General features: G+C 46.4%; 1 protein-coding gene across 1 annotated transcript in view; it reads left to right on the top strand.

Moving 5' to 3' along the window:
• The first annotated feature begins 5075 nt into the window (after positions 1–5075).
• The window catches only part of Cfap77 (cilia and flagella associated protein 77), a 116998-nt gene continuing 102823 nt past the window's right edge, over positions 5076–19250 (top strand). Inside the window, exon 1 of the mRNA XM_034496450.2 lies at positions 5076–5416. Within this exon, the coding sequence (XP_034352341.1) occupies positions 5222–5416 (195 nt within the window). The 5' untranslated portion in view covers positions 5076–5221. The remainder of the gene's footprint in view (positions 5417–19250) is intronic.

Raw genomic sequence — 19250 nt, 5'->3', positions numbered from 1 at the left:
CTGTACTGACTTCCGGCTTGCTGCGCATCCGGCTGCCATAGTAACATGGCGGCACGCAAGGGTTGGACGCATGCGTAGTTGCCTATCTATAGTCCTAACGCTATGTATAGGATAGAGAAAATGTGTGCCCTTCTAATTAAGCAAGCCCGGCAAATCCCAGCCCTCCAGAAGCAGAGACAGGTATATGTGAGTTCGAAGCAAGCTCGATCTACATAGCCAATTTAAAGCTAGTCTATACAGTGAGACCCCGTCTCAAATAATAATAGTAACAGTAATAATAATAATTATAAGCCAAAACTTAGCTTATAAGGAAAAGCAGCCAGGCAGTGGTGGCACGTGTCTTTAATCCCAGAAGAGGGAGGAGGATCTCAAAAAGCAAAAACAAAAACAAAAAAGCGAAAAATGTAATTGGGTCACCAAATTAGAGCTAATATCTACACTGGAAAGTTTAAAACGTTATGTTTTTGTGTGGTGATTATTAAAGTTGAAAGGTTTTCTCTTGTTTGTTTGAGACAGAGTCTCATGTAGCCTAGGATGCCTTCAAACTCACCACCAACTTCTCATTCCTCTGCTTCTGCTTTCAGTGCTGAGATAACAGCAGGCAGGTACCACCATATCATGTTTTATATTGTGCTGGGGACAGATCCCAGAGCCTGGTGCATTCTGAACAAGCACTCTACCAGCTGAGCGCTATAGCAGCCTAAAAGCTGTAAGCTCGCTTTTTTACTCTTAGAACAATCCCATGTTGTAGGTATCTTTATTAGGTAGTACTGTCTCAGCCCCATCTTGTAGTGGGAAAACTTGAGGCTTTTGGCAACTTGGTAAGATGATCTATCTGGTCCAGGGTTCTAATCCATGCTTTCCCTTCTACTTTACTATTCTCCTTTTCTTCAAACTACTGTGGCTTCCTCTGTGTGAGCTACTAAGCACCTTTGATTAAAATGGGCTGGAGAGATGGTTTAGTGGTTAAGAGCACTGACTGCTTTTCCAGAGGACCCAGGTTCAGTTCCCAGGACCTATGAGATAGCTGAAAGCTGTCCATAATTCCAGTTCCAGGGGATCCAGTGCCCTCTTCTGACCTCCTCAGGCACCAGGTATATACACATTATGCATGTACATACCACATGCAGGACATGCAGGTAAAACATTCACGTACACTTAAAAAGTAAATCTTAAACATTGCACAATTTGACAGTTGTAGAAACAAATGCCTGAAATTCCAGCATTTGTAAGGTTGAGGCAGGAGGATCACAGGTTTGGGTTACATAGTGAAGCAGCCTGGAAAAACTGTAAGTAGACACACTGCATCCTTGCAGGTCTGTGTCAGGCCTCATCTGAGCAGCTGGTAGTCTATGTTGTCTTCTTTGGTACTGACAGTGGCCACAGCTTGTAGGTAAAGCCTTGAAGTTCATATTGGTTATTAGTGCATCTTGCTCCGTGGTGAACTCAGGGCCTTATGCAAGTGTTTTTGCATTCAATGCTAAAGATGGATCAATAAGCTCACATTTATTGCATATATGTGGGGCTTAGACTTTCCTGTAGGTCAAAACCCATATGCATACAATAAAATAAAGCATTTTACAGAAAGAATTCTTTAAAAAAATTTTTTTTTTACTTTTATGTGCATTGGTGTTTCGTCTGCATGTGTTTGTCCGTGAAAGTGTCAGATACCCTGGAATTGGAGCTACAGACAGTTATTGTGAGCTGCATGTGGGTTCTGGAAATTGAACTTGTAAGACCTCCTCCCCCCCCCCCACGAAGGGAGGACCTCCCTCAAGCCTCAGAAATTTGCAGCCACCCCAATAACTCACAAGACACCATTCTTGATGCAACAGCAAGAGGTATATTTTGGGGTCAGTTGACTGAGGCCGAGACTCATGACCCACACAGGGGCAGAGGAGTGTCACCCAGTCAGCTGGGAGTGGAGGGCTTATATAGGGCAGAACCACAAACCAATGGTGGGTGAGGGGGTTACCAAGGAAACATAACATAAAAACAGTAGAAAGTCTTAAAAGGTCCCAACCCAAATTTAGTCAGGGTCATGCAGAAAACATCTTATACACTTATCTTTTGTAAGGATGTAACCTTGCCCAACCATTTATCTTGTGGTCAGCCAGTTTCTGGGACCACCCAGATGACTTGCATCTTTCTTTGTGGTCAGGAATGTGTCTTCCCGCTTTGGGCCTTCCCCACCCACAGGTGGGTTCTCTTCCCTGAGGTCTGAGGAATGTTAATCCAGCAAGTGTCCTCTGACTAAAGGGATAATGTACTCCTCCCAGAATGTATTCTGGGGCAGTGAAGGCCTGAAATCTTACATTCAGTTCCGATTCCTTGGAACTAGTGAACCTGAATTCTTTTGCTCAGGTCTAGGGGTCATAAAAACTTTCTATATTTTTCATAAGTTTTCTATATCTTTCAAACTCAGGTCCTCTGGAAGAGCAGCCAGTATTCTTAACCACTGAGCCTCCAAAAAATTCTTATTTTTTTCATATGGCTGCATAATAGACATTATTAATGCACCACATTAAAATCCGTGAACATGGAGCTGGAGAGATAGTTTATTGCTTAAGAACACTTGCTTGCCCTTGCAGAGGACCCAGCACCCAGATGGTAGCTCACAATCATCCATAACTCCAGTTCCAGGGAATACAGCATCCTCTTCTGACTTCTGCAGGCATCAGACAGACATAGGTGCATAAGCTCATGTGCAGCCCGATACTCATCACATAAAGAAATCTCTCAAAAGTCTTTATAAAGGAGCCGTGGGCATGCTAAAGCACCATTACACATGCCTTCCGTCTGAGCACTCAGGCGTCAGAGGCAAATGGATTTCTTGAGTTCCAGGCCAGTTAGGGCTACATAGTGATGACCGTCTCCTAATCAGTAGACACGGTGAGGACCTGGTCATGTCCGAAAGTGCCCTTGACAGTTAATGGTTATTGGAGGACAAGAAGGACTCTATGGCTTAGTGTAAGTCACCCCCAGTCAGTAACCCTACCTGAATTCAGTGTGGCACAAGATAAGACTTGAAAGTGGAAGAGGGCCCGCCGGGCGGTGGTGGTGCACGCCTTTAATCCCAGCACTCGGGAGGCAGAGGCAGGCGGATTTCTGAGTTCGAGGCCAGCCTGGTCTACAGCGTGAGTTCCAGGACAGCCAGGACTACACAGAGAAACCCTGTCTCGAAAAAACCAAAAAAAAAAAAAAAAAAAAAGTGGAAGAGGGACTTGCTGTCAAAAGGAGTTCAGCAATTGGGGAGAGGGACAAGGAGATGCTATGAACAAAGCTCATTACACGTATGCGCGAAATTGTTAAATGTTTTTGAAAATACCTCCCAAAGAAAATACCCTTGATGCAGGATGAAGCCTTTGGGGTCTGCAGCAGTTTGAATGAGAATAGCCTCACCTATTTTAACACTTGGTTTCCAGTAGGTGGTGATGTTCAGAGAGGTCTAAAGGTGTGGCCTTCCTGGAGGAAGTAGGTCACTCACTGGGGTTTCAAAGCCTCCTGCTATGCCCAGTGTTCTCTCCCTCTCCCTCCTGTCCCCTCCCTCCCTTCCTCCTGCATGATTGGGGAGTTCAGGATGTGAGGTCTCAGCAATCTTTTCCGGACACCATGCCTGCCTGCCACAGTAGACTGTATCCCTTTAGAACCATAAGCACAAATAAACTCTTCCTTCTATAAGTTGCTCCTTGTCATGGTGTTTTATCACAGCAACAACAACAAAAGGAGTGAAGACAGGGTTAGTATGCTATGGTTTGAGGTAGCTTCAAAGCAACTCAGCAGCATGTATGTGTGCTTGTTCATTTGCAAGCAAGTGAGCCTACTCAAATGAGTGGCAACATACAGATGCATACAGATTGTGACTCTGGGTGACACCCTCAGGTTTTTATTGAATTCACTGTATTCAATTAAAAAGATACGCATATGAGTATTTTTCCTTTATATGTGTTTTATGCCATGTAAGCACCAAGTGCTTATTGGAGGCCAGAAGATGGAGTCAGATCCTTTGGAACTGGAATTACTGACTGTTGTGATACGCTAATTGGGTACTGGGAATCGAACCCAGGTCCTCGGCAAAACCAGCAAGTCCTACTTAGTGCTGAAGCATTTCTCTTGTTCCCCCACCCCCAATTTTTAACTTTCAGGTAGAACTGAATTTTTTTAAAAAAAATAAAAAAAAATGGGTTGTAGGTTAGTAGATCTTTAGGAATAATCTCAGATGCCATTTCCAAATGGGTCTTTATATGTGTTTATTTATTTGGTGTGTGTGTATTCATGTGTGCCACAGCATTCATGTGGAAGTCAGGGGACAACTTGGAGGGGTGGGGTCTCTTCTTTCACCGTATGGGTCCTGAGAATCAAGCTGGTTGTGAATCTTGGAGGCAGGCACCTTTCCCCGCTGAGCCCTCTCTCCGCCTTGTTTTCGGATACTCTTACTCAGTGAATGAAGTCAATGATTCCTGATGATCTTTTTCAATTTCCCTCCATTTGGTTTCAGAGTCAGGCACTATTGATCTCATCCATAGACTTTTATTTTTTCTTTCGAGGTGGGAAGAAGGTTCCAAGAGGGAAGCTGCTTCGAGAGCACCCAGTGAGTTAGCATTGACATTAAGCCTAGAATGCATATTTCTATTGCAACATGACAGTGTTAGTACGATATCAGACACACACACAGAGAGAGAGAGAGAGAGAGAGAGAGAGAGAGAGAGAGAGAGAGAGAGAGAGAGAGAGAGCGCTGTGACTAGCGTAGGGTAGTTAGAGGGTGGAAGCCAAGGATAAATGGCTCCCTAAAACCTCTTCTCTTTTAACACAACCTAGATTCGATTCTTGGGATTTTCTATGTGGACTTGAGACACGTCTAAAAGGTCTCTGTGGTTGCTAAGAATTTCTGGAAAGAAAACCGGAAGCTCCTGAGCTGTTGGCGTCCTGTCGTCAAGGAGACGGGCCGTTCCATTTCTCCGAAAGGGGTAGTCTAGACATTATTCCATCTCTCAGTCTGCACCGAGGTGCCCAAATCACTCCGAAGAACTGGCGGGCTTTAAACGTTCGACGGAGGCTCCGCAGGTGGGCGCGCTCTGCTTCGGAGCCTGCCTTGCTGTGGGGTGCATCCCAGGGTCCCCGTGGTGCAGCCCGGAGCGCGCGCGCTTGGGGTTGGGGTCCTCAGACAGCGCAGAACTCTGTGGGCTTTGCAGCCAGGGTCTAATCCCGGAGGCCCCCCGAGATGCCTGATCCAGGGAAACCCCGGAAAGACCTCACAGGATGGAAGAAGAAGAAGCAGCCCGTGCACCGAACTGTCAGTCAGATCTGCCCGCCTCCCCGACGGCCGCTGACGGTGGTCGACATCCGCCCGGGCATGGAGAACGAAAGGCTGGGGGTCGTGCGTGACTCCATGTTTCAGAACCCGCTCATCGTCAAGGTGAGCGCTCGGGCTCGACGGTCCCTTCCGCGGGCACCGCCGCCGCCGATGGGTTCCAGCTGCTGAACTCTCTGGCCTCAGGGCCCAAGGTTTGGGCGCAGTGTTGGAAACTTGCTCTGGGTGGAACGGGCCTGGACCCTCTGCAGTCGTAGCCAGTCCCTGAACCTCAGGAACCTCAGTGTCCTCAAGTGGCACACCTTAGCGGAGTCTTTTCCTACGACTGGGAAAGACTATGGATAGGGCAGTCTCTACGGGGCTCGACCTACCCACAGGATGATAGACAGGTCTCAGGCACCCATCATGCCCTTGCCACCCAAGACCCACTTTCCCCAGCACCTCTGGTCTTCTATGCAGCAGGTGCTCTGGGACTCTCGCCGAAGCATCACATCACCATCCTTAGTGTGTCCTCTAGGAGGCGTGGCTGGCACTCGCGTGGGAACTGCGTTTATAAACAGATCACTTTCCCTTGTAGTGCCGGTCCCCCTCATTTTTGTCTGTTTTCCTGCCTGGCAGGAAACTACAGTTGTCCGCGGCTCTGCCTTTTCACTCGCGCGGAGACAGAAAAAGTAAAGTTGAAGTTTAGTGGAGCAAATTTATGTTGCGCCGCTAGAGTGCAGTGTGCTTCTAAAAATGAGCTCAGTTTCCCAGGTTCCGGAGAGGATGGACGCGCTGATGGTTTCTCTGACTATAGGCAGACCTATATAATTAGACCTTTCTGGGCTAATTAAAGCTCCCAGGAGGGCTGAAGCTAGATGCAGTGAACCCGTGCAGCAGCATCCCTAGCACTGGCATCTCTGAGATTTCTCTACAGTGGAACAGGTCTTGCTTACTTCTTGGATTCCCGATCTCAGCAGGCACCTGCGACAGACAGTTGGAATTCACGGCTTTAGGCCAAGGAGAAAATCAAGTACCGCCTATCAATGGCTGTACTGATAATGTTCCAACATTGCTCCTATCTATCTATCTATCTATCTCCCAAATGCTGCCCTCCCCTCCCCTAGCCCCGTCCTCCCTCTCCCCCTCCCTTCTGAGAGAGCAGTTTCCCCTCCGTATCCCCCTGCCCTGGTTCATCAAGTCCAACATTGCTTTAATCATGTGTTACTAGTGTGCAGCTCCTTCCCACTTAAATATGAGAGGAAAGGCATTATAGAGTTGCTTCCACAGCGAATTCTTGTGTGACGTTCACTCCAGGTGGCACATATATATGTATATTTGCATGCACTTGTATATATGTATAGCACACACATGTGTTATATACTGCTCACTATATGTTTAGCATTTATATGTAGATGTATAAAGTACAATGTGTGTAAATACAATATGTGGATACCACATCGCTTCCCCTTTGCTTTCTTCCTGGCTCTCATCAGGACAGCATTTGGCCTGTAGATGGCACTAACTTAACAGTCTTCAGGAGGAAGTCCATCCTTGTTTCGGGAGCTGGAGTTTAGGAATGATCTTTTTTTAAAAATATGAGTGATGATTGATCCACCAGTTGGGTTCTGTTTGCAGATTGTCTTGGTCTCTAGTGACCACCAATGGCAGGGGCTCTTTGGTGCTCCTTTGGTGACAGGTCTTGGGTCATTCTTAAGTGGCAGCAGAGGCAGTTTTTCCCTCCAATTGTCCTTGGTGTTTGAAGCTCATTCTAGCTGTTAGGATGATGATGTCCACATTCAGTGTTTACCCCTTCCTGTAAGGTCTTTCGTCAAAACTCATCCTGCATAGAAGTTGGCAGAGGGAGAATGTGAAAAAGAAGCCAGCTGCTCCTTGTTGCAGACACTCCTTATAAACCAGTGTGTGGGGAAATGTCTGCAAGGCTTTGATGTCAGGTTCTGGCAGAGCTGACTTAAAAGCCACACCTAAAAGCCCAGCACAGCTTTCTCTATGCTAAAAAAAAAAAAAAAATGAATTCTGAAACACGGGGTGGGGAAGATTTAAAGAAAATGGAAATATTAAAAGTAGTTAGGGTTCCAGAACAACAAAAAAAATGTATACAGTTCTGTCATTTTGATTGAGCTTGATTTGTAGGTTCCTTTAAGGGGGTTGCCAGCTTTGCTGGCCCCACTGTTGGGGTGAGTAGCTTCCTCATTGTGTGGGTGCTCTTGGGTCTGGGTGTCTTTGGGGAATACTGGGAACTGAGGTGTATTTAGTTCATGAACCTGAAGAAGTACATCTCCACGAGAGGAATCCAGTACCCTGGAAATATTTATTCTACCATATGGGAAGGCTGTTGCACGTATCCCTTCTCCTCATGGATAGGCCCCATGTTTGTTTGTTTGTTTCTTCTCTTCTTCTTCCTCCTTCTCCCCCTTCTTCTCCCTTTCCTTCTCTTCTTCCTCTTCCCCCCCTCCTTCATTTTCTACTTCAAATGCAGAGACACTGACTGAACAAACCCAACCCTAGTATTTTCCACCCGTGGATTTTACCAGAATGTATCTGCATCAGTTATTCAAAAACATGACTTCATGAAGCCATAGCAACCAGAGGGAAAGGGGAAACCTCAGATTTGCTAGCAGGTGTTTTATCTATAAACACTAAGCAGCTGGTCACGTCCTGAAACCCAAGCCAACTGCTGATTTAATGGCAATTAATTGAGTCAAGATGGTGTTTTATGCAACCACAAAAAATAATGTAAATAGTTTTCATTGGCAAGAGCTTCTCTATTGTCAAGTAATGTGCCGCCAGCCAGCTTTCCTTCCTGTGCAACTCTCTGGGAAGCCTAAAATTAAATTGAGAAAGAACCCAGCTTCACTCTGCTGGATTCTCATTTCCCTAGAATCCAGAGACTCAACATAGAATCCTGCCACAGTAGCCTTCGAGGCTCCCTCACAAAACCTGTCAGAGCATACCCTTCCCACCATGGCAACTTGGCTGATATCCTGTCAATACAATTACGGGGAGAGACTGCACAGTTTGCTCCACTGACAGCTTTGAATCTTCTGTCGCCCCAGAGAGGCAGGCTGCAGTACAGGGGTGAGATTGACTGAATCCAGCACCCTCAGAACATACAAATGATCAGGGCACCTGATTTTTTTCATAATTTATTACTGACTTTGTTTTTTTGTTCCTGTGGGGGTTTATGTCACAAATAAGAAGAGCGTACATTTGTAAAATAAAGTCATAGAATCAAGCATTTGAGGATAGAAGGAAGCTTGCTGACATCAGATATATCTCCTTGTGGGAGGCTTAGGGAGGCCTCTAACCAGGGGAAGACACTCATCCTGGGGTGCTCCTGTGACCTGGTATCTGGTCTCCTGACTTGCAACCTCATGCTCTTTTGGCCACAAGCCATGACTAATTAATCAAGGGTGAGCCAGGTTTGTTACATCCTGTATAACGGGCAGTTGGAAGTGTTCACAAATGAATCCAATACCAGCATCATCTCACTCAGCCTCCCTGCAGAAGTGATCAATACTTTCTTAGGACTTGACAAGAGTCAAGAACTAACTTCTTAAATGTTTATTAGACACCTAGGGCCATCTTAAGCTGGGGTCTGGGGAGGGCATAGAGACAAGTTCAAAACTCAGCCCCTGCCCACAGGGACTTGACTATTTAGGGTTTAGCTGGAGAGATGAGATACACACAGAGAGACACACAGGCGCACATAGAATTATACATACAGGCATGGAGGCACACAGAGATACAAGCAGGGACACATACAAAATAAGTCAGGCAATGTCACAGGTCACCTCCTCTGAGTTTTCCAGTGAACTACAAGCCCAGAACATTCAGTTTTGGGGAGAGGGAGCCCGAGGTAGGTCCATGTTAGGGGTGAGGAGACTGGAGAAGCCAGCCCTCTTTGGAAAGATGTTCCACCTTCTGGAGACGCTGAGCTAACGTTAGGGGCTGTTCGCATCAACTCAAGTTCTGGTTCCTAAGCCTCAGTGCTGCGCCGAGTTATCATTACCAGCACGGGGAAGTGTTTATCCGGAGCAAGTGTGTTCAAATTGGATGCTCTACAAAGCCAGGCAGGCGCACCATGCCCACTAATAGCCTAACGTCTCTAATAAATATTAATGCTGGTGAGCATAAGCGCAGAGACAGAGACGGGCATTAAGAAGGCAGGCCGTCCAAAGCCGGGTTGCACAAAGATACCCATGTTTTCATTACATGGTGGGAAAAGACTGTGTGTGGTTTGTCTGCCAAAGAGAATACAGCTGTGATCGCTCGGGTCCTTTACATTCAATTACAGTGTAATAGGAGGAAATGAAATGTTAGAGAGGAATTAAAAGCTATCCTTGTGGTACAGCCTGGACGGGATGCACTGCTGTGGCTTTATCCATCCTTGTTCTCTCAGTTCTTCCCTCCTCCCCACCCTCCTCCCCATCCATCCCCTTCTTACCCTTCTCTTCCCCTCACCCCCTCTTCCCCTTGTCTCCCTCTCCTTCTCCCCATCCTCCTTCTGCTCTCTCCTTTCCCTCTTCCCTCCTCATCCTTATCTAATCCTCTTCCCTCCTCCCTTTCCCTCCTCCTTCATATTCTTTCATGTGTGCAGCTCTATGTGTATTTACATTTGTGCACACCTGTGTTCATGTTTGCGTGCATATGTGTATAGGCCAGAGGCCAACTTCAGGTGTTTGTTTCTCAGAAGCCATCCACCTTGGTTTTTTGAGACAGGATTTTACCAGCCTGGAACTCATCAAGTAGGCTAAACTGGCTGGCCAGGGAGCCCCAGAGATTCACCCATCTCCACCTCTCAAGAGCTGGGATTACAATCTCTAGCCACCTTGTCTTTTAAAAAGCATGGCTGTCCTCTTTCTTGTTTTAAGTAAAAGCCTCCTTCTGGCTGGCTGGTGCCCAGTCTCATCCCTCAGGGTTTGGAGAATGAGACACAGATCAAATAGCACAGCTCAGGTCTCTGGCCATTCCAGAGAGAATTGCTGCTGGTCCACCGGCTTCTCACTACCCTGGCCTAGCTGCAAAGCCACCTTCCTGCTTTGTCTCTTAGCACAAGGAGTTGCAAGAATGAAGAGGAGACTTCAGAACAAGGCTGTTCTCACTGAACCCAGCCACCCTGTGATAATGTAACCCTCAGAAAACTGCTAGGGCTTGAAGGGAAGGCTGTCCCTTTAGGAAGAACTCCAAGATGTCTGTGGACGAGTTAGAGGTCACTCCCTAACACCATTGGGAAATGTTCTGGACCCAAGTGTTGATTGCTATGTAATCAGCACCTTCTGTCTTTTGCTTATTTATGTGGTGATCAGAGGACACCTTCAGGACTCAGTTCTCTCTTACCCCTGTGTGGGTTCGGGGGACAGAACTCAAGTTTTCATGTTTACACTGGAAGTAGTGATCCATCACAGTGATCTCAGGCCTCAAAACCTGTTTTCTATTGCAGTGGTTTTCAGACCATTCTAGGGTTTCCAGAAGCTTTAGCAGTCTTATCAAAGGACCAATTCTATTTTTAAAATGTATCTAGACTGGGGGTATAGAGCCGTCCCTAGTGTGTGTGAATTCCCAACTCCATCTCCAGTCCCACAAAATAAGTAGATACCAATCATTCAGGCGAAGCACCCTAATTTTAAGAGCTTAAGAAGAAAAGAAACATCATTAAATGCATCCTACATGAGACACTAGTGTGGGCTCCCTAATATGTTAGGTGTGTTTGCAGTCTCAGTCTGTGCTGTTGGGGATGCACTCATGTCTGTGATACTTATAAATGCGTCTCACCTCGGGAGGACTGGGCCTTTCCCAATCTGAGACTTTCTATTCTTGCAGGAAAAAGTCCTACAGAGCTTTTGTCCTAGCCTTTGAGATTTGGACCTGTTAAACCCAGGGATGGGCCTCCTGGACTCTCCCTCCTCCCTAGTGACCTTCAGGATGGATGGGCAAAACCAAGGGGAGCACAGCACTTACAATGTGCAGCCTCTGGCAAGTTTTAGCAAATATAGTAACTGCGATGAACCTCTCTTTGTTTGCTGCAAACAAACAAACATCAAGAAAACTAACCTCCCAAGCATCTGTTGGTGGTTACAGTTCAACTTTAAATGCAAACGTCCCCTGGTTCCTTTTTAAAGTTCTTCCATCTGTGTAAATGAGGCCTATTTGGACCGTTCCAGCTTGGCTGTGCAGATATGAAACCTCAGCTCCCTCATGGAGGGAAAGGCCAACAGAGTGGCTCCAGAACCAACAAACCCCAGCCAGTGACTTCCACCACCCTTGTGAGTGGGGGTGGAGCTTACCTCTGAGATTCAGTTTCTTCCTTCAGAGTTGGTACCTGGTCATGGGAGAGTCATGAGGATCAGCAAGCTGTGGCTAGCCATAGGTGTCCCCACAGGGCACATTAAAAGTAAATGCTTGGTTTTCTGACCACAAACACTTACGTTCCTTAAGATGACCCCTGTATTCTCAGCTGTTGACTTTAGGTAAATGCTAAAGGCTGGAGAGATGGCTCAGCGGTTCAGAGGACATACCAGGAATTCATAGAGGACCAAGGTTCGGTTCCCAGCACCCACATTGGGTGACTCTGGGGGATCTGACTTGATTTTCTTATCTCTGGTACCTGCTTACATATGGTACAGGCATACACCCATACTTTTTTTTCAATCTAAAAATAACATTGGGTCTGTTGAGTCTAAGCACAGGGAGCTTACAATGAGACATGTTTACCAAGTGCTTAGGCTTGTGTCACTGTGCACTGTGATTGACAACACTGTCACTCAATCCATCTGTCACCCTACCACCCTAGAGCTGACAGTATACCCTGCTTAAGCTTGATGACAACCCCTACTGGGACTTACCTTCCCCATGTGTCTAGGTTCTAATGAAGACTGGGATGCCACATCACAGAAAAGATGGAGTCAACATTGGTGGTACTCAACTGAGGCCAGTTTCACTCAGCGACATATGCTTTAGAGATCAATGGACTCCAGGGCATGCACTTCTGGAGCTGGGTTGTTTTGTTTTTGTTTTTTGTTGTTGTTGTTGTTGTTTGTTAGTGAAACTGAGGAGGAGGTGCTGCTGGTCCCTGCTTAGTGGATAGACATCATGGATGCTATTCAGTTTGTCAAAATGTGAAACCAGACCCTCCCATCTGAAGCAAGGAATCAGTCTCAGTCTCCAAAAGTCACTTCGAGGCTGAGAAAGCTTGAACTAGAAGCTATAATAAGCAAAAGGCTGGCTTGTTCCTAGCTCACCACAGCCACTTGAAAACCTAATGTAAACTCACCGACACTCCCTTTAATCTATTTTCTTCCCCTTAGAGATGCTTTTGTCTGCAGCTTGTCTGCCTCAATCCCTGTCCACAATGCAATTTAAGAAAAAAAAATTTTTTCAGCCATCTTACAGGTGGCTCAATAACTCATTAAGTAAACTAATTAGCAGAGAGACTGGTTTGGTGAGCAATCACTGAGTGGGGTATGAGCTTCATGTCTCTGCCTTACCAACTCCCAGGATCCTATTTCACTCTGCATGAACGAAGTTAAGATTTGAAACACAGGATTGACGCAGTGTAGAAAAATGAAGCTCATAGTGGGCGGGTACCGCATAGCAGAGGCAGAGGTTTCATTACAGCTTTAAATACCACATTATAGGGAATCCGGAATGATCTTCATAGGGAAAACAGCTGTAATGGTCCGCCCAATAATCTGAAGGCACATCAGGGCTGGGTCAAGAAACAGACACGGGTCAGTGAGCCCAAAGGTCATCACAAACAACACCCACAAGGGGCGGGCGGGGGGGGGGGGGGCGGGGCAGGGAGGTCTATCAAAAGGGTTTCGGAAAATACGTAATGACCCGAAAAGAGGGAGTGTTGATCTTTGATAAGAACCAAACAATACATATCCAGGAGGCCAGTGAACTCAGAAGCATGCAAGCTAAGTTCCTTTGTGTTGACCAGCACCCTTTGTGTCTTGTCTAAGAGATTAAAAAGCACACCCTAAGAAGCTCTTTGATTTCAAGGTGTGGATGGCCACACTGCTGCCCAGTGGCTGGTCATTTGTACGTGACAGTAGGTCATTCAAACTGGACTACTGCGCTAGAAAATGTACCAGTTTGCAGATGCTGGGATGTCACAGTCTGTCCCTAAGTTGGGATGTCCAAAGAACATATAGAGAGGCTGAGGCATTCACTTAGTGGCCTGGCAATGGCTTTATGGATTCATTTCTGTGGACCAGAGTGAATTAGGCCATGTTACCACCTTAAGGTGCCATTGTTTGAAATCTGTCAAATTGTGTTTCTATTTTTCCTCTGCCTCCTAGCAGATCTTTTAAGAACACAGATGCTGAGGGTGTCTGTTTCAGGAGAGGGGATCATATGTGTGGTGGGGTGGGGTAGAGGGTACATGGACAGTAACACCAGAGATTCCTTCGTATCTCTCCTGGTTGTGTGTCATCCATTCATTTACTAAGCAGCACACAGTTCCTCTGATTTCAGTGTGCCTGGCCTTGGGACCACAGTGATGAGCTAGCTCATGGTCTACTTGTAAGTCCCTCACTGTCTGTCAGTCTTGTTTATTGCACTGAATTCCTCTTCCCTGGCAGCGTTCCTGAGTCCTCACTAACTTTGCCTGCTCAGCCCTTTGCCAGGTGTAAGAATGTTTTACCAAATATCTGTTTTTGGCTGTCTGTCCACCAGCAGCACCTTCTAGGACAAGATAGTCTTTGTCTCTGCACCAGACAACTCATTAGGCCCTGGAGAACAAACAGTAAGCCCAGACTTCTTCAGGACAAGGGTGAAAAGGGACCTGTTGTTACTAGGGGCTAGACCCACTTCTAGGCTTTTAAGACTGACCCTCTGAGAAGAGTGGGGTATCTGTGTTGTGTTTGGGGGCTCATGAGAGGGGATCATGGCAGGCCAAGTAAGAAAGACGTTTTGTGAAAGCAGATTCAGGTATAATCTTGGAGCCCTGGAGCAGAAGGATGACAGGGTGGCCATCAGGAGCTTCTGGGGACAGAAAGGGCTAAGACAAGGCTGTGCATTGGAGCCCAAAGCTAAGGAATAAAGCATGCAGAAGGTCCCAGAGTTGGTCCAGAAAGCAACAACAGTCCCAGCTGTGCCTGGCACCCGCACTGACAGGGATTGGCCAACTAGTGACAGACAGGGACACACACACTTGCAGGTCACTGTGCGACTGCTGAGGTTGGTGTGTTGATTGCATTCTGATATCTCTTCAGGCTGGATGTGGGGAACTAAATGATGGCAGGACACATGCCACATTGATGGCTTAGGGTCATGGTCTTCACTTTGTTTTTCTTTTACAACTTCAACAAGCCCGAGTCTGAAACACTCTGAATGTCTCCAGCAATTTGAGAGAACCTTCTGCAGATGTTCTGAGGGTCCCTTTGGGCTGAGCACTCTGGTTGCTTCCAAAGCTTTTTAAACTGTCACTGAAGATTTTTGCCTGCTCAGAAGGCACCCAGTGGGCATGAATTCAGAGGCTTAAGTAAATCTTTTAAGAACTTTTCTAACAAAAGGAAAGCAGCCGTCTATCCCATGTTCCTGAGCCCCTATGCCTCCTTCAGCAGCCCTTGTGGCAGGATGCTCCTGGGTTTGGTTTCTTCTAGAGTTGGAGTTCTCAGAAGAGGCTGAGCCCAGAGCCTTGAGCTCTTGTCTGAAGACCATTGAACCTGGTAACAGCAGTATTGCTGGTAAAGTACTCCATGCTGAGCCAAACCGGCCCTTCTGACACATCATGTCCCTTGTGCCTTTGCAACAATCGTAAATGTGGTGGTCCTACTGTTTCCATTTTACAGATAGGAAGCTGAGGCTTACAAAGGTCACACAACTTGCTTAAAGTCAGAGTAGCCAGGCTTCAAGGCAAAGTGGGGACTCCGAAGCCGCAATCAGTTTATAAACCGAGTCAGAAGAATTTAGGGACAGCAGTGGCTGCCATTTAATCAAGAGCCTCTCAAGTGTCAAGCCATTCTCTCCCTTCCCCCTCCCTTCCTCCTTCTCTTCCTTCCTTTCCTGCCATACTTATTAAGACTTTGGGGGGTATCATGAAGGCCTGTTGATGTGGTGCAGTGGGTAAAGGCACTTGCCACCAAGCCCAAAGGCCCAAGCTTGATCCCTAGGTGCCAGAGGGATAGAAAGAACTGATTCCCCCAAGTTGTCTCTGATCTTTACACACACACACACACACACACACACACACACACACACACACACACTGCCATCAAAGGTACAGTACCAACACAATCCTGGCATATCTTGCCTAGGTGACTGTACACTGCTACCATCAATTGTATGTCTTCATTGCAAATGTACCCAAACTCGTGGCCTTCCTGCCTCCTCCTTAAAAAAAAAAGGTTTATTTATTTATTATGTATAAAGTGTTCTGCCTGTATATATGCCTGCACACCAGAAAAGAGCACCAGACCTCATTATAGATGGTTATGAACCACTATGTGGTTGCTGGGAATTGAACTCAGGACCTCTGAAAGAGCCGACAATGCTCTTAACCACTGAGTCATCTCTCCAGCCCACCTTCCTCTTTCTTTACACATGCTAGGACAGAGCTCAGGGTGTCCCATGCTAGGTAGGTGTCCCACCACTGAGCTGCACACCAACCCCTCAGTACTATACCCTTCATATCCATCACCTTAGCCCTGGAAGGTCCATATTTTGAGCTCAGAAAGGCTAACAGCCCCAAGGTCACATAGAGGACAAATGGTGGGGTTGGCATTTGTGAGTTCCCAGCTTGTCAGGCTGTGGCACTGCCTGGTACCTGAGGAGATATCTTCATCCTGATGGGACAGAAGGATGCATCAGGTCCTGATCGAGGTCTGAATCTGGCTACAGAGCAGCCTCATTTATGGAGGAGGAGCAGAAAGCTCTGGGAAGGGTCTGAGCTGGCTGGGCAGATAAGCAATTCTTGGGCATGAATACTGTTGAAGCCACTGCATAGGGACACCACTGTGGGGCTGAGATGCAAGCGTTAGGAAGAGGGAGAAGGCCTGTACCCTGGGGTGGTCCAGAAGGGACTAATAGGATGCCTGAGAGGAAGAGGAAGCTCACTTCCCATAGGAAATGTGGAAATGAGAAGCTGGGTTTCATGAGCATGGGCACCCTGGGAAGGAAACAAAAGCCCCAGAGGGCAGTCACCTGGGTAAAGGACCTTGGGGTCCGGTTGGAACCAACTTCAGAGTCTGCACTAGCAGTGACACCACTAATATTTTAAGAGGAAACTCAGCATCACCAAAACTCAGCATGGCTTTTTGCTTTCCCATGGAAGCCTGGACCTGGGAGTGTATCTGCTGAGCCGGGGCTGGGATGTCTCTAACAACAGCTCTATCTAGGCCACCAGAGATCGCCTCACTCTTTCAAAGTGAAGGTGCCCGGCTTCTCCTCTCCCACACAGGGTCTCTTCCCTCTACCTCCCTAATCAGAGAAAGCAAATTGTTATCAGATTAGTCCCAGCAATGAAAAGCGGGCGCTGGCCCTCTCAGTTAGTTTCCATTTAGATAGACTGGGCCGGGCCACACAATAGGCATCAAAGCCTGTCTCTGGGCAGCGGGAGGGATTAATTTCTTTAACCAACAGGCCTGATCTGGCCTAACTCATTACCCTGCCTTGTCAGTGTGGATGTTCGATGCGATTGAAGATTATACCATTTAGGCCTCTCCCTTGTCTTCTGCGCAAACCGGGCTATTGAATTGCGCATTCTTTCGAAGCTCCCCCTGTCAATACTCGGGCAGCCTGAGGTTCTAATTCTGCTTCATTTAAACTTCATCAACTTTTCCAATCAAGTGGAAGGATCCGAAATAGGTTCTGTGCGTGGAAAGGCACGATCCCTTTGTGAGATAAATTTATTCCGGCTTCTCCCCTCCCTGGCTCTCTTTCTCTTTCCAGTCTCGCTCCCCAATCCCTTCTCAGCATCCCCCCCCTCCCCTTATCCCCAGGATGAAAATGAGATTACAGTATTTAAATGACTATGGTAATCAACCTGGGGACCCTGAGCTGAGATTGAGGTTAATTTTTCTTAGCAGAACAAAGAAGCCTGATGCCTTTGGGGACTCGGAGGTACAATCTGGGGTTCTTGCTTATGGGTTTTTTTCCCTCTGAAATTGCAGTTTTAGGAGTCTTTTCTTGTTACTAACTAGACACCGAATGTGATTTTTTTTTTTTAAAGGCCACAGCCCCTAAGAGAACAGAAATGTAATTTGGGGGTGATAAACAGATAACAGCCTTCAATCAACAGTTTTAATAGGGGGAAAGTCACTGCCACGAGCACAAATCTAAAAAGAGGGTGATGTTCATTTTTAAATACACTCAGAATAATCTCCCACTGTGTTAGAACTCATAATTACAGCCACCCTGCGCACCTGCAAACTTTTGAATGAAGAGCCTTGTCACTTGGGTGGTCTTCTCCCTGGCAGCTTTTATTGCTGTAAAAGTTGAGATTTTTGTCATGTTTTGGCTAATTAGAAGTGGGGTCATTATACCATTGAAAAGTCTACATGAAAGTGGATTGTTCAGTTGCTACTTGGAACATTCGGCGAGCTGGCCAGTCATTCTGCCAAGGACCCGGCTCCTCCCGTCAGCTTCTAAAGCAGCATCAAAATCTGTATGTTTCTCTGTCTCTCCCTGCTACCTTGTCACGGCTGTTTTACATACTTGCCAGCCAGTGTTAGCTTTTATTTGTGTCAGGAGAAAGGATTGTGACAAGTTCTGTATACAATGTTCATTTGGTAAGGCAGATTCTTCATAGAGCTTTTGAGCTGGGAAATGAAACTATCTTTCAGTGCAATGAGTTACATCGTTTCTGGACAGACTCTCTAAGAGGGAGGATCGCTGAACTTTATCTCCTGGAACAGTCCTGAAAAGTCTTAATGGGTTTTTGTAACAACAACAACAACAACAACAACAACAACAACAACAACAACAACAAAAAGTAGGATTTGGTTCCAATGCAAGCCTAGGGGGGTGGGTGGGGGGAAGTTTCAAAAATAATATAATTATTTTATATTATTATTATTTATATTTTATATTATAATTATTCATAATGGCTTCACTTGGGGAATGCCTGAAATACACCTCTCCTCGGCTCCCCACAAGTTATTAAAAGGCCGGAATAAACTGTGGCCCTTCTGTGTTGTAGCGATTTCCTTTCGGGGGCCCTTTAAACTCTGGTTGAGTTCCTGACAGTCATCTACATTTGCAAAGCAAAATAGTTAATAACTACCATCCTCTCTACAACTGTGTTTGTTCAAATGGCGCCCCCTCATCTCCACCCCACTCTCAACCCCTAACCTGGCTCTCCATCCCGGTTTGCCAAAAAAGAAAAAAGAAACAAAATAAAAACAAAAAAACCCGCCTAACCCTTTGTGCTACCAAATTCACTGGGGGCAGTAGTTTATGGTGACATTTTTCTTTCTTAAAGTAAATATTGACTCACCATGGGGAAATTAAAACTCCATTAGGCATCGCTACACTGTACAGAGGGCTGCATTAGAACAGTCAGGCTGCTATTAATTGGTTTCTTCTTCGGGAATAATTCCAGGAGGGCAGAGGGAAAGGGGGAACAGGAGATGGATGAGACCCATAATTTCTTCAGATGACACCATCTAAGTCGGCAAAGGTGATCATTACATAGTTATTAATCTAAATAGAAACAAGATGCTGGCTAAGAACGGGGAAATTCATCGATATAAAAAGCTTGCTGCAGAGTTATCTCCAGGCTGCAGAGAGTACTTTGGAAAATAGAATTTGGGTGGGCTAGCCTCACCCAGGGCTGGGCTTTTCAGAAGTGGTATTTCTAAGCATCAGATGCGGGTCCCCTCCTTCACCCGACAGTGCTAGGAGGAAGGGGGGTCATCCTGTTCACAGTTCTAAAAAAAAAAAAATGCTAAAAGCTGTGTAGTGGTGGCTCACACCTTTAACTCCAGCACTCAGG

The sequence above is a fragment of the Arvicanthis niloticus genome, chromosome 2 (genome assembly GCF_011762505.2).
Source record: "Arvicanthis niloticus isolate mArvNil1 chromosome 2, mArvNil1.pat.X, whole genome shotgun sequence".
Taxonomy (NCBI): domain Eukaryota; kingdom Metazoa; phylum Chordata; class Mammalia; order Rodentia; family Muridae; genus Arvicanthis; species Arvicanthis niloticus.
This window is presented reverse-complemented; position numbering and strand designations above follow the sequence as displayed.